At 42.5% G+C, this 15,704-nt stretch overlaps 1 protein-coding gene across 1 annotated transcript in view; it reads left to right on the plus strand.

The window, feature by feature from the left end:
* EPYC (epiphycan) overlaps positions 1 to 11,131 on the plus strand; it is a 49,066-nt gene extending 37,935 nt beyond the window's left edge. The window contains exons 4-7 of the mRNA XM_048499189.1: positions 3,084 to 3,242; positions 3,511 to 3,713; positions 8,551 to 8,646; positions 10,268 to 11,131. Coding sequence (XP_048355146.1) covers positions 3,084 to 3,242; positions 3,511 to 3,713; positions 8,551 to 8,646; positions 10,268 to 10,438 — 629 coding nt within the window. The 3' untranslated portion in view covers positions 10,439 to 11,131. The remainder of the gene's footprint in view (positions 1 to 3,083; positions 3,243 to 3,510; positions 3,714 to 8,550; positions 8,647 to 10,267) is intronic.
* Positions 11,132 to 15,704: the final 4,573 nt, after the last annotated feature.

The following is a 15,704-nucleotide window of genomic DNA, read 5'->3' on the forward strand; positions in this document are numbered from 1 at the left end:
CTGAAAACCTCACAACTTATCAATATTTTCCATAACAGGAGGAAAGCCATTCCCTCTTGCCTTTGGAGCCAGTGAGGCTTGGATTGTGCAGGGAAAAGCAGGGTGTGTGTGTGTGCTTTTCCCTCTGTCTTTTGTCACTGGGATAAATATAAAAGACCTGGGCTGTGCAGAGCACACTGGAGTATTGCCTCCTAGTCCTGCCTCGGCTCCTAGAAAGAAACGGGGAGGCGTGTGGAGGGAGAACCCGGGATTAAATAGCTTCGGTATATGTGATCCTGGGTGTACTCTGGTGTAATTGTGCTGTGCAGAAACAACCTTTGTCTTCCCTTCAGGAAAAATACAATGTTCTATACCAAAGCTCATCATGGTGAAAATATCCATGGAAATAACTTGGATAAGTTCCCTTATAAGCATAATGATGATCACCTACAGACTATTTCCCAAGTGTACCCACATCTATGTATATCCAAATTAAAGGATTGGAGAACACTTGTACTTAACAAGTATTTCTGCAAACTTGGGAATCCATAGATCTGCAAAAAAAAACTAACTTTTTTTAAATTGGGGAATTTGAATCCCCCCAAAATAAAAGAGCAGTCTCTGCACAAGTGCAGAGAACATATCTACCTCAGCTGGCATTGTCCAAGAGACATGCTGTGCCCAGCAGTGATAACAGCACAGTTTGTGATCAATGGAAGGACCAGCAGGAAAGTGGGGAGGTAGGTTAAAGGAGAAGAGGAAGATTAGTTTGACAGAGAAGGGGTGAGGGCAAAAGAAATGGAGATAGGTTGACAGATAAGGGGAGGAGAAGAAAGAGGGGGAAGATTGGTTAACAAGGGGGAAGTGGGAAAGAAGCAAAGAGGAGAAAGGTGTACACCCCCTGTAAGTTTCTTGTGAGTCCCCACTTGTCTATATACTGGACAAACATGAGGAGCAGTAAATAGGCAAGGCAGATCTTTCTACTAACCTGGAAAACATCCCAGGCTTGCAGAAAAATCTGAAAAAAGCCCCACAGTGATTAAAGGAGCTTCTGTAGCTTTAAGAAACAGAAGTCCTCAGAGACCATTACTAGCCATCCAAAGCATTCCAGGCTTGGTTTTCTTCAGTGAAAAGCAAGGGGAGGAGGCAAAACCTTTTCCAGGGTTGTTTTGGTCTTTGAGGGAGAACTAATTGGGGCAAGCTTGGCTGTGTTGAATTTAGTTAATTATGGACCAGCCCAGTAATGTGTGTGAGTGCAATTTATAGAAACTTCCCAAGAAATAAATGTAAAAGGAAAAACTTACATTTATTCAAGTAGCTTCACTTCACAGCTTTGTTTTAGGTAAGAGGTAGATAGAAAGAAACCCTAATCTGAGAAATTACTTTCTCTAGGACAAGTGGGCACTCTAATGCGCCATAACGTGTGTGCAAGAAAGAGTTGCTTCTGTAGAAATGGTCCACAGAAGCAAAGAGCCACTGTCCATGCACTTAGGACAAAGGACAGGAGAAAGGTGACTGCAGCATGGAGAAGAAAGGACGTAGGCAGTCTCCTGGCCCAGACAAGGAGGGCAAGCAAGAGAGGCAACAACATAGTTAGAGTGAGACACACAGCATCCCCCAGTGTCCAGGCATGCAGAAGTCGCTCATTCCAACATTGTGTACAGAAGTCGCTCATTCCAACAGGGTAGTCAGCTCCAGATTGGGAAATTCTTGGAGCTTGTGTGGTAGAATCTGATGATGGCAAGGTCTGGGGATGGTAGAATCTTCAGCCAAATATAATGTCATAAAGTCCACCCTTCAAAGCAGCTATTTTCTGCAGGGGGACAGACCTCTATAATCTGATGTTCAATTGTAATTTCAGGAGATCTCCAAGCCTCATCTGGAGGTTGGCAACTCTAGACCTAGCAGCAACCTCTAGGTAACTTGATGCCACCTGACTTGCATGACTCAACTAGGTCCGATGGCTTGCTACTATTCAACAGCAAATGAAAGCCAATGTGGTTATAGTAGTTAGAACTTCAGCATAGGGTCTGGATGGTCCAGAATTAAAATCCTATCTTGCTGTGAAAGTTCATTGGCTGATTTTAAATCAGTCACATGTTTTCAACTTAATCTACATTACAGTGTTGCTGTGTGGATAAAAAAGAGGAGAGGAAAATAATGTTAGATGCTTTGGTGCCCACTGTGGAGAAAGGTGGGGTATAAATGGAGGAAATAAATATGAAATATAGATGAAGATGGGAGGCGGCTAAAAGGTGGGTGGTGAATGGCTGAAAAAGAGAGAATGGGGCAAGGGAAAGGTGGAAGAATATCTGGGTTGCCAGGGGGAGGGAAAGAGAAATAGTGTGGGATTGGGGGTACAGAAGAAAGTAAAATACTACAAATTCTTGAGGGTTCTCTATGATATAAGTAAGCCTATCCATTGACCACACAACTGAGCCACAGTTTTCCTAAGTAGAAGCTGCTAAGGGGTGACAGGGAAAGCTTGAGATAGAGTTGAAAAGGCAGATAAAGGTAGATTGGGTGTTGGTTGCAGAAAAGGGAAGAGGCTATAGGGGGCTTTCAGGAAAATGAAAGAAGAAATAGTGGCGGCAGAGGAAATGAGATGTCTCGCACAAATCCTTGCAGGTTTCTCCTTGTTCAGATATATATGTGAATTAACTTCAGTACTGTCAGTTGCATGCCACACATGGAAATGAACACAGGAGCCAATTTGCAACATAGTTCTGTGTATCCAAGGAACATTACAGCAAAGTTATTTAAAAATTACAACCAATTGTCTTATTAACCTTTTGTGCATCTCTTCAGTGCCTTAGCACTTCAGATTTGTCATCAATCTATTCTTTTAAAAAAAAAATTTTAAGAATGCTTTTTGAAATCCTAATATGTATATCTTGATTGTTCAAAAGCATAGTGTTGGATTTGCAGTGTGTATTTGTACGTTTTCAAAGCTGACAGCAAAATAAAAGACTGTGTAGTCATTCTACACTTTTTGAAACAGGGCCATTATTTAGGTTAGTGCAATTTACAGGTATGTGAAAATATATATACATGTGTGTGAATTTGTGCCCAAAAGTAAATTGTTTTTTCATTCCATGTTCTAGGCCTTCCAACTTGTCTGCTATGTACTTGTCTGGGTACCTCTGTGTACTGCGATGACCGTGAACTTGAGGCTCTTCCACCCTTGCCCAAGCAAACCACCCATTTCTACTCCCGCTACAATAGAATCAAAAAGGTCAACAGGGATGACTTTGCTAACCTAAGTACGGATTACTGTGCTGACAAAAAACTGCTTATTATTTTTATTTTAATACATGCTATGGAAGTATTTATTCATCTTGAACAATCTGGTAGTATATTTTTTCAACTGAAAATTAATCTCCTGTTAAGCAATGAAGTTTAATACTTTAGAATTATTTATGTCTATGAAAATGGCTTTTATTAATTTCTTTTTTATGTAGGCAGAAATACAATCAAAAGAGTTCTTTTTAATTTTATTATAATATTGTATTATTGATTTTCTCCTGCCAGGCAGCTTAAAGAGGATTGACTTGACTTCTAATTTAATATCTCAAATTGATGATGATGCCTTCAGGAGTCTACCTCACCTTCAGGAACTGATACTACGAGATAACCAGATAAGACAGCTACCGGAATTACCCCCAACACTGACATTCATTGATATTAGTAACAACAGGCTTGGTCGCAAAGGGATTAAACAGGAAGCTTTCAAAGTGAGTTTGGAATCTGATTGTTCACTTTTTGAAATGTTTATGCCAAAAAAGCATAACAGAACTCAGGTGGTCTTCTTGTGAGACAAGAGATAGCAGCTTCATCCAGCAGTAGTCTTTGGGTGCCATTGAAGATGGCAAAGTAGGATCTAGACAAAGGTGGACTAATACAACATGAGTTGTTGAAAGTTTATCTAGTTTTCCTGTGCAACGTTTCTTCATTTTAATGATATTTGGATAGAAAAATGTATTGATGGGTTGTGTTCCATATTAGACAGAGAGTATGTTTGTATAGGAAAAGGCAGTGTGAAAAGAGAAAGACATAGCATGAGATGGATTGACTCAATAAAGGAAGTCATGGCTTTCAGTTTGCAAGACCTGAGCAAGACTGTTAGTAATAGGATGTTTTGGAGGTCATTAATTCTTATGATTGCCATAAGTTGAAAGTAACTTGATAACACTATAACACCCATATGTGTGTATAAATAGAGTACACTTTGAATTTGCCCTGTCAGATACTCAAAATACTTTGGCCCCTTCCGCATGGAGGCGGAAGGGGTTGGGTCGGCGTGGGTTACGGCATGGACGGTCCCGGAACCGGCTGGGACGACAGCGCAGAGCTGCGCCGTTGTCAGAGCGACTTACCAGTCCCGTGGCCCTCCGGCACATCGCTGAGGCAAGGGGACATGCCCCCCTGCCCTGCGCGGCTGGGGGTGGGTAGTGTGGTGGCCAAGTTTGCAGATGATACCAATTATGTAGGGTGATAAGAACCACAAAGGATTGCGAAGAGCTCCAAGCGGACCTTGATAAATTAGGTGAGTGGGCTAAGAAATGGCAAATGCAGTTCAATGTAGCTAAATGTAAAGTGATGCACATAGGGGCAAAAAATCCAAACTTCACATACACGCTACAGGGGTCAGTGCTAACAGTCACAGACCAGGAAAGGGATTTGGGCATCTTAGTTGATAGTTCCATGGGAATGTCAACTCAATGCATGGCAGCTGTGAAAAAGGCAAACTCTATGCTGGGGATAATTAGGAATTGAGTTGATAATAAAACTGCAAGGATTGTCATGCCCTTATATAAAGCAGTGGTGCGACCGCACTTGGAGTACTGTGTTCAGTTCTGGTCGCCACATCTCAAAAAGGATATCGAAGAGATAGAAAAAGTGCAGAGAAGGGCAACGAGGATGATTGAAGGATTGGAGCACCTTCCTTATGAGGAGAGGCTGCAGCGTTTGGGACTCTTTAGTTTGGAGAGGAGACATCTGAGGGGGGATATGATTGAAGTCTATAAAATTATGCATGGGGTAGAAAATGTTCAGAGAGAACTTTTTCTCTCTTTCTCACAATACTAGAACCAGGGGGCATTCATTAAAAATGCTGGGGGGAAGAATTAGGACTAATGAAAGGAAACACTTCTTCACGCAACGTGTGATTGGTGTTTGGAATATGCTGCCACAGGAGGTGGTGATGGCCACTAACCTGGATAGCTTTAAAAAGGGCTTGGACAGATTTATGGAGGAGAAGTCAATCTATGGCTACCAATCTTGATCCTCCTTGATCTCAGATTGCAAATGCCTTAGCAGACCAGGTGCTCAGGAGCAGCAGCAGCAGCAGAAGGCCATTGCTTTCACATCCTGCATGTGAGCTCCCAAAGGCACCTGGTGGGCCACTGCGAGTAGCAGAGAGCTGGACTAGATGGACTCTGGTCTGATCCAGCAGGCTAGTTCTTATGTTCTTATGTTCTTAAGTCGCCCGGTGGGGGGGGAAGGCACTTGGAAGCCGCTGCTGTTCGCACGGCAGCGGCTCCAAGCCGGCGTTCCCAAAAAAATCACGCTGGGGAAGCGTGGTTTGGGAACGCCGGCTTTGCACCGGTCGGGCGGCACGAGGGCGGCACAGCTGAGCTGCAGCTGTGCCCCCTGTGCGAATGGCAGCCTGGGGACGGCATTTTTGCCGTCCCCAGGCCGCCATATTCCACCCGTGCGGAAAGGGCCTTTGAGAAGCTGTTGGATAGAATGAAAAGAAAGTTAATCTTTAAGTTAAACCCTGGATATCAGCAAAATGAAATCTAAAATTATGTTCATCTTACTATAATGTGACCAACATTGGTATAAGAGCCCTGTTGGTATTCCTATGTTTGTTTTTGTATGTTTAGCACCAGTGTTTTTAGGTCAAAATTCAAAGTTATGGTTGAAAAATATTAGTATCATGAAGCTGAGTTGTTTGTACTCATAAGAACATAAGAAAGAACCTGCTGGATCAGACCAGAGTCCATCTAGTCCAGCACTATGCTACTCGCAGTGGTCCACCAGATACCTTTTGGAGCTCACATGCAGGATGTGAAAGCAATGGCCTTCTGCTGCTGCTGCTGCTGCTGCTGCTCCTGAGCACCTGGTCTGCTAAGGCATTTGCAACTTCAGATCAAGGAGAATCAAGATTGCTAGCCATAGATTGACTTCTCCTCCATAAATCTGTCCAAGCCCCTTTTAAAGCTATCCAGGTTAGTGGCCATCACCACCTCCTGTGGCAGCATATTCCAAACACCAATCGCGTGTTGCATGAAGAAATGTTTCCTTTTATTAGTCCTAATTCTTTCCCCCAGCATTTCAATGTATGCCCCCTGGATAAGAGCCTCATTCTCCAAAGTCAGGTGGTATGGCTGCTGTCCCAGGTGATGCTGGCAATTCTGGACCCTGACATGGGGCCCACATAGGTTCAGTCCATCATTTATGCAGGCAGCAATCAAGCAAAAGTGTTTGGAGAGCTCTTATCCCCTTACCCCACATGAAGTATAATATTAACCCATGCACCCTGATTCTCATATTCCCAGGTCCTTTTTAAGAATTTCATCCGAACTGAATTGAATTTTAACTTCTATCACATAATAAATTGGCTGTGAACATCCTGTTGTTCAGAGTTCAAAGTCAGCAATTAGAGTAACTGTGACATTTCCATGACATCATCACAGATAATCTATTTGCTGCAAAGGCTATCATCACTACCAGCAATTCCCTCAGCACATTCCAAGATAAATCAAGTGTGGGAGTCCTGTTGTGTTGCTAATCACTGTTCACTCTCTAAAGGCTGACTTCATTCAAGACGTTTTTTGTATCTTGCCCCCAAAGCACAATACAAATATTGTACAAGTTGTGTGCCTTCTTTTCAGAAATTGTTGATTCAAAATGGGGAAAAATGTTTCTTATTCGGGCAAAAAACTTTTGCATCAGTTCTTTCCCACCATAAAGAAGAGCAGCCTTCCCTTCCAACTATTGGATAGCACCACAGCTACCCAATAACAAGCTGAGCCACTACTGAATCATCACAATTTTTTCAAAGTTTTCATTTCTTTGGTTCCTGCAAAATGTTTTGATTTTTCATAGCCAAGGTTTGGCTATATGCTGGGTCTGGCATCATGCAGGGGCTGCTGGGTATGGCATCATGCAGGGGCTCAAAGGAACTCTGACAGGTCACACATTCCTGGGGCGCACTTTGCATGGCTGCCACCTCCAAAACAAGGCAGCACTGTGCTTTTTACACCCGACCGGCAGGGAAATGCTGTTTTTAAAAATTGCTCAATGAGCAATGTTTTTCAAAAACATCATTTTACACCTGGTGCCAAGCAAACGGCACCAGCTGGGAGGTGCTGCTTTTAGGTGCGTCCTGTTTTTTTAAAAATGTACCTTCTCTCCCTGCGTAGCTCTGTGGGGATGGGGAGACATGCCCATGCTGCCTCTGACCCCCGAGGTGTTGCTGTGGCTGCAGGGGGTGTCTCTTCATCCTGTGGAACTGCGCAGGGAGAGAAGGTAAAAATTTTTTAAAGGATGCGCCTCTGTGTGGGGGGTGCCTCTGCGGGCCACAGCAGCTCCGGAGCCGCCCGCATAGAAACATGAGAATGGTCTGAGGTCCACCAGGTAATTTACCCATGTGTGCAGCCGCTTCCCTGTACAGAAAATGCTCTGTAATGCCCAGTGGTCACTGTGGTCCCCCTCACTCAATTTCACCTTCTCCTTGCTCTTGGCCAAGTTCATGGACAATGTCCATGATGCACAAATTTTTGCAGCATCTGGCCTCAAATGCCTGTTGGCTGCATGACCAGAGGACAAAGGATGGTGTCAAGGGCAGTAGTGTGGGGGCAGGCCAGCAAGTAGAGTTCCTTAAGCCTGATGGGCATCATTTCATCCATGCTGGATGACCACAGATACCTCCGTCTCCTTTATTTGCTGACACCATAAATCAAGGACAACCTGCCAGACCACACAGCCTACAACCAAGCTTACTGCCTGACAATCATTGTCACCAAGTAGGCATTTGACAAGCTGAAAATGTGGTTCTGTTGCTTCCACCGTATAGAAGATCATCAGGCAATACCGCCACTGGCAGTCATCAAGGTCTTTGCTGTCTGTGCTATGCCATCTGCCTACAGCTGCCCCCACCCCTTGCAGGGGGCTTGTTGGAGGGTCCCTGGGTCAGGAGTATGATGATTCACAGTCAAAAGGCAATGGCAAGACAGCATATCAATGGTCACAATGAGGGTAAACAGACACAGGAGCACATTTGGGACAGTAGATGCCTATTTTTTTGGTGGGGGTCTATCCACTCATGCCCTTGGAGGGGGATGACCCTACGAACATGAATAGAACCCCTCCAAGCTGGTGAAGCCCATTCACAGTGCTGAAGTCTTCATACAGCTGTGGCCCTGATATTTATGGACTTCACCCAAACTTTGAAAGGAATGGTATATTTAAAATGCTACCTATAAATATTTGTACTCATGACTGGCTCAGAATAAGACAAAATAAAATCACCATGGTATTTACATTTTTTTTCATTTTCACCAGGATATGATTGACTTACACCATCTTTATATCACTGATAACAACCTGGACCATATCCCACTTCCACTCCCTGAAAGACTCCAGTCTCTTCATCTCCAGGTAGATTACAAATTCATATAAAATATAGATTGTGTTGTAGATTACTAGCAAGAGGACTAGGTACTAAGTGGCTGGGTAGATTTACCTTGTGGGTGTTATTCAAAGACAATGGGACTGTGAAATGATCAACACATTTATATTTGAAGTCAGCGATCTAGGATGTTGTTAAGGGACTTTGAAAATCAGTGAAAATTAAAGGGAAATTTAGAGTGATAATGAGGAAAATTGTTTATGCAAGGTGAGCTTTACACAGCTTTACAAGGTGAGCATTAAACAGCTTCCATGTCTGCGATTCTACTTTATTGCCACAATCAAACATGGAGTTAAGCAAAACCATTTCATTGATTTAATTGTACTGCATTAGATTATGGATGTTTAAACCAAAGTTTAACTTGTAAATGCATAATTCAGAAGCCTTATTGATCTATAATGTGATTCTATAATGTGGTTCTATAATGTGGTTCTATAATGTGATTCTAACCAGTACGTCATATCAGCTCTCACTTAAAGCCCTGCATCTCTTACTGTAAACTACTGCATTCCAATGTAACCCTTGTCTATAGTGGGCACTCGTATCAGTTGCCACATGACCACACCCACCAATATTTTGGTTCCTCTTTTATTATACTATTTGAGATAAGGCCTAGGTTAACTTTTGCATAAGCTTGTACACAAATATGCTTATTCATTATTTTCTCAATTGTGGTCTCTGAAGTATATGTCAGTGATGGCGAACCTATGGCACGAGTGCCAGAAGTGGCCCTCAGAGCCCTCTCTGTGGGCACACGCACACAGAGTTCATCATGTGGGGGGGTGGAAAATCACCCCCCCACACACACACACATATATCTAGGCTGGCCTGGGTGCCTGTGCTCTGGGTTGCTGATGTCTGAGGGGGGGCAGAGGAAGTGGAGATGCTTGAGAGGTGCAGAGATGTGCATGGGACTTACTGGAGGCTAGAGCAGGCTGGCCCCTGCTTGAGCGGGTGGGGTGGAGGCACTGGAGCAGTGCAGGGCAGAGTGGCGCAGGACTAAAGCCTCAGTATTCAGGTTAAATTGCTGTGTTGGCACTTTGTGATAAATAAGCGGGTTTTGAGTTGCAATTTGGGCACTCAGTCTCGAAAAGGTTCACCATCACTGTACTATGTTGTGTTCTGCACCTATTCAGGGGAAATTTAAGGAATTGTGTAGCTATCTCAAATGTGTCAAGAGTGCATGTCTCAGGTGGCAGGGCAAGTGTTCTGTTGCTCAATTCTTATCTAACCTACTATGACTGTAATTAAACAAAATTATATACCATAAAGAGGGGAGCAGCCTTGGTGGCACCTGGCCTTAAAAGGGGTGCAGGTTGATATGATGGGCTCTGCACCACAGGTCTATGTGGCCCTGCTTTTTGGTGCCCTGGTGGGGATAACTAGAAGCCCCTGTTGGGCAAGGCGTCCCATCTCTTACTCCTTCCCATCAACCAGTGGTTCCAGACAATCTCCTCTCCATGCCCCCCCCCCAATGCTGCAAATCATGGCCCCAGGAAAGTCAGAGGTAGAGCATGTTGGACTTCATTGAAGAACAAATAAATGCTGATATTAGTTAGGTCTTCACAGATGTTCCTGTTTTCTTTTTAGAACAACAACATACAAGAAATGCATGAAGATACTTTCTGCAAAATGAAAGATTATTCTTACATCCGTAAAACTCTTGAAGACATCAGATTAGATGGAAACCCCATTAATCTGAGCAAAACTCCTTATGCTTATATGTGCCTACCACGTTTGCCTGTTGGAAGCCTTTTTTAAGCTTGGACAGTAATCACAAATGTCATGCCACATTGCTTCTTTTGAAAATGAGCATGTAATTGCTTTCTGAAATGTACTATTTTAAAAGCTCATGAAGGTGGAATATAGTTTCATTAGTGTAAAATATGGAGCAAATAGCCACAATCCATAGTGTGCAATGCTCCATAGAAGCTCATTTTTAGTGAACAACACTATGCTTCTATGTGGTATCCATCCACAGCAGATTGCAAAAGAGTGCAAAGTAATGGATGAGCATGGCAAAAGAGGTTAGTAAAGAGAAATATTAAAAAGTTGGGTGTTTATTATTCTTTTTCACAATTTTATCTTCATTACTGATAGTAGCAAATTTATAAGAATTTTATGTAAATAGCAACCAATTCATGATACTTTGGGTTTTAATTAGATTCCCCATTCCTGATATGTGCCAGTATTTTCTATATTTTTGTGTCATATAAGATCAGGTCATTTTTCTGAACTCTTAAAAATGAATATCTTCCTTTGTAAAATGTTGAACACTGCTTTGCACCAGAGAGAAAATGTGGGGAAATTACATATACATACATATAAAAATGTACGCATGCTTCTGTAGTAATGACTGGACCATGTAATAGTAAATAACACTAGTTGCCACTTCATGTATCTCTGCCTAATCAGTTCTTCTAGAGCAACAATAAAACAATGTTGTGAAATGGTTTCAAAGTGTTGAATATTTTTCACATAATGTAGAGCAGAATGAACAGTGATAATATTCAAGAAAATGTGCAGAGTATTTTATTTACTTTTTTAGTACCACCATGGGAGAGTGTTAAAAATGAATTCCTCAGGTTATACTTGCTATGAGAGACAACCTAATAATTGATCCCATAGCTTAGTATTCTTTTATGCACATTCACTTCTCTCTAGCACCCCATTATCTCTGCAAGGCCCTTCAACGTTCCCGTAACTGTTGCTCCACACTCTTAATTCTTGAATTAGACAATCTCTGGTTCAGTGATAGTGTGCATGCTTAACTTACAGGAAGTCCCAGATTCACAGTACCATTCTGAATGGAATTACAAGTCAACCTAAGATGGCACTTTCAGTTTCTGTCATCTCCAGATGTAGGATCTTACACAAACTGTTGTGGGAAAGACCTTTGGAGAGGGGAAGGTGGAGAAAGACCTGCTTCACTAATTCCTTCTACAGGCCTTTCTGCTGGACTCAACCCAATGTTACTGAGCAGTGTGGTCAATTGGATCTGCTGCTACATGGTGGTATCAATAAAGACAATCAAAACATATTTATAATTCTTAAGCCCTAATTCACTTTTAATCACTCTAGACCCTGTTTTTGGATGCTCTTCACACTAAGAGTAATGTGATGGGTTCTTTTGCTGGGTGTTCCAAACATCTGAAGTACAAATAAATATCTGTAATCATATTTCATCATGTGAATGTCAAATATTCCCTGTTTTGTTGTCCTGATTTCATTGCTGCAGCACAGAGCTACAAAAGCTTCACTCTGGTGATTGAGGTCACAAGAGAACATCCCTTTTCCCTCCATATTATCCCGTACCTTTTCCAGGGCTTTTCTTTTTAAAATGGCCACAAACAAGAAGGCACGTCCAATGGAGTGTCAGAATTTTTACTTGGCATGTTGACAGATATAATGTTTTCAGATGTGCTCTATACATAATAAGAATTAAAATACTATCCACATACTTGGGGTATAAAATGACACCAAAGTAAACATATACACCTCTCTTTAATCGGCTTTCAGCTGGTGAACAGCTCTTGTTTCTCTTCCTTGGGGCAAGGTGGGAAGCAGACCATGGGAAACCAGCCAACTTTTTTGGGGCAGAGGGAACACATACAAATAATACAAAGTACTTTGATGGTTCATTTGTGCACATTTATCATTTTTTAACAGGATGCTACTGCCATCATGTGTTGAAGGATAGTAATAACTCGCAAAAACGTTTTCCTCCAAAATAACCTTGCATTTCCTGTGCTTTTAGAAACAGGATTGGTGATGCTGTGTGGTTTCCGGGTTGTATGGCCATGTTCTAGCAGCATTCTCTCCTGACATTTCGCCTGCATCTGTGGCTGGCATCTTCAGAGGATCTTCAGAAACGTCAGGAGAGAATGCTGCTAGAACGCGGCCATACAGCCCGGAAACCACACAGCACCCCAGTGATTCTGGCCGTGAAAGCCTTCGACAATAGGATTGGTGATCTTATCACAATAGACTCTTTATTCTGACTGAAGTTCCAACTTAGATCTACACATGAAAATTTTATAATACTGTCTAATGTATCTCACTCATCTTCATCTTCTTCTTTGTACATAACCTGGAAAAGAAAAACAAGCTTTCCTGCTTTTCTCAGTTTGGAATGTATAAGTCCAAAGGAAGAGGATATTCTTTCTATGCCAGCAGAAGAAGCCACTGCTGTTAAAAATGAAATCCTTACTTCAGCAGTCTCTAAATCCAAATGCTTAATAAGTTACCTCTACCACCAGTTTACTGGTGTGACTTTCTGCTCTGGCTCCAGCCTGGTGGAACTCTCTTGTCAGCTGAGGGTAGGGCCTTGCAGGACCTGGCTCAGTTCCACAGGGGCTGTAAGACTGAGATGTTCCACCGGGCCCAGAGGTGGGATCCAACCAGTTCTCACCACTTCTCTAGAAGTGGTTACTAATTTTTTCTGAGTGCTGAGAAGGGGTTACTAAAGCAACCTCCCTGCCCAATAGGGACTGGAGGTGCGTGTGTGCGGCGGCGCCACTGTTTGAATCCCACCACCATCGGAACCTGTTATTAAAATTTTTGGATCCCGCCACTGACTGGGCCTATGGTTGAGGAAGGTCTGGTGCATGTAGGAAGAAACAGCCTTTTACATTCTAGAAGGGTCAGAGAAGCAGAGAGATTGCTGTGACTTGGGAGGAGCCAGATCTCTTGATCTGCAGTTTGATGCGGGGGTAGTGCATTTGTGGTCCAACTCATCAGTCTTTAACTGAAGAATGATCCTGGAGTGGGGTAGGGTTAAAATGGAAAGCAGGTGTGGAAGAAGATGTTTTAAGTCTGCTTTTCTGCACCAAATTACCCTATCTAATTTCCACCCTACCCACACTTAAAAATGCTTTTTGTGGGGGGAGGTCAGACATAGTTTGAGCAGAGAATTGACAGGCAATGGAAGGTTTGGACCCACCCACAAACATACACACTGCTTCTGTCCCCGAGATACTGCTGCAGCACTCAAAATGGCAAGTTTGGCCAGCAAAAATTAAAGTAAGAGGTTTGACTGGGAGAAATAAAGTGTTTCTTGCCTGCTTTTGTTCACTCAGCAGGCAGGAAACATCTTCAACCCAGGTTGAGGGAAGACGATCATTAGTTTAACAATTTTCCAAAAACCGAGGCTGAGAGAAATAGAAAGTTTGGAAGATGTTTTAGTAGAAGAGAGCTGTGCTTTTAAAATGCTTTTAAAAATGTCCTAAACATGCTTTATTTCTGCTATGCGGAATTCTCCATAGTTTTGACCAGTACTCTATAATGAATTAACTCATATCCACTCATGGGCACACTCTACCAGTTCAAAACTGAAACTTTGACCATGATTGAATGAAAGCATTTGTAAAATGGTCTCTAGCCCTAAAATTAGGGCAAGTATAAAAGATTTAAAAACATATGGAATCAGGACATGTTACTGAGATACAGGAAATAATGTAGCATTTTCTTGTTTTATTGGTTTAAACATTTTTATCTCACACCAAAAATCATTTTAGGAATTATCTTTATACCTATACCACAGTAGCTAGAAAATATTATGTTATTTAAATATGTCCTTGAAACCCCTTGTATTCTCTGCTTATTTGTGACTGGGAAATGAACTAGACAGACTTGTTTTTCAGTCTTCTGTTTCAAAAAATAGAATTAGTAATATTTGTCAACACTGATGAAATATTTTAAATCCAGGATGGGTAATACAGTTTAAACAGCAAGAGCAAGAATTAGCATTTGTACTGATTGTTGGCTAAGGTTTTGGATGCTAGAAGGAGGGTCATGACTTCATCAGATAGCACCTTGTGCTGAAGTCATAATGGATTCATGTGGCATAGCTTAGGATTTCAGTGATTACATTGAATTGGGCTATCTGAAGCTAGTATTTGGCTTAAGCTTTCTCTAGATAAAATATGTTCACCACTGTGGAGACATGATAGGTACATGGAGCCAGCAGTGTGGGTGACTAAAAGAGGCAGAGCAGTTGATTTAATAAATCCTTCCCAACACCACACAGACCACCTCAAGAATCAAGAGACAGTAGAATGTTCAGTTACAGCCCCACCCATTTATTTATGATTGGTTCTTTGTTGCCTGGGCAACTGTGGTACTTTAAAAGTGTACAGGACTTTTGAGAGAAACAGATGTCACCACCTCTGTGGTATGACCTGTTGAATTTGGGTCCAAACAGCATCTCATAACAAGTGTCTCATTGTGTTACTAGCGGTGTCAGTGAGTAGACACCACAGCCACAAGACAGTGAACAACTGCAGAAAAAGGGGAAAAAATCTCCCTGGAAAATGAAGAGGAGGTGCCCAGCTTATTAGAGACAGCTGGAGCAAACCACATTACACGAAGTGAAGAGCAACGGCTGTGGCTGTTGCATAAGGGAAAACACCTGGGAAGGCTGCAAGTACCAGGGAAGATAGTTGTTTGCAAAACAGGATTCCAAGTTATCTTTCACCAAGATGTGGAGACAGGGATTACTATGTTATCAGCAGCTTTGTATGCAACAAGGTTGCAACAGACAATGGCCTCTGATGGTCCCAAATGTGGGAAGAAACAGAATGTTTCACCGCTGGCAGTGTAATACTAAAGTGCAGCAGCCCAAAATACATCACCCTGTGAAATGCAACAACTCTACAGTTATTCCATTCTGTAACCAGTGGAAGAAAAAGAGAGGCTACTGGAGGAGATCACACAGGAAGAAGCAAAGCAAGTGTTGGTGTACTGGACATCACCAAGATAGATGCTGTGGGACCTGGCAATGCTGCCACAGCTACCACTCTAGCCGGAAACAGTTGTTTAGAAGATGGAGATTGCTGGCATTTATGTGTGCAGCCATCAAGGGAAGGCTGCGTCCCATGAATGTTTGTGGTTGGAGAGCACCAGGAATGCGTGCCCCTAGGAACACCACACAGTTCATCATCCATCAAGTCTATCAGGACATGCGCCAAGAACAGAAGAAAGCAGCTGCCGCAGCTGCAAAAAAGAGAGATGAGGATAAATCAGAACT

This window comes from Sphaerodactylus townsendi, linkage group LG06 (assembly GCF_021028975.2).
Source record: "Sphaerodactylus townsendi isolate TG3544 linkage group LG06, MPM_Stown_v2.3, whole genome shotgun sequence".
In the NCBI taxonomy this organism is placed as follows: domain Eukaryota; kingdom Metazoa; phylum Chordata; class Lepidosauria; order Squamata; family Sphaerodactylidae; genus Sphaerodactylus; species Sphaerodactylus townsendi.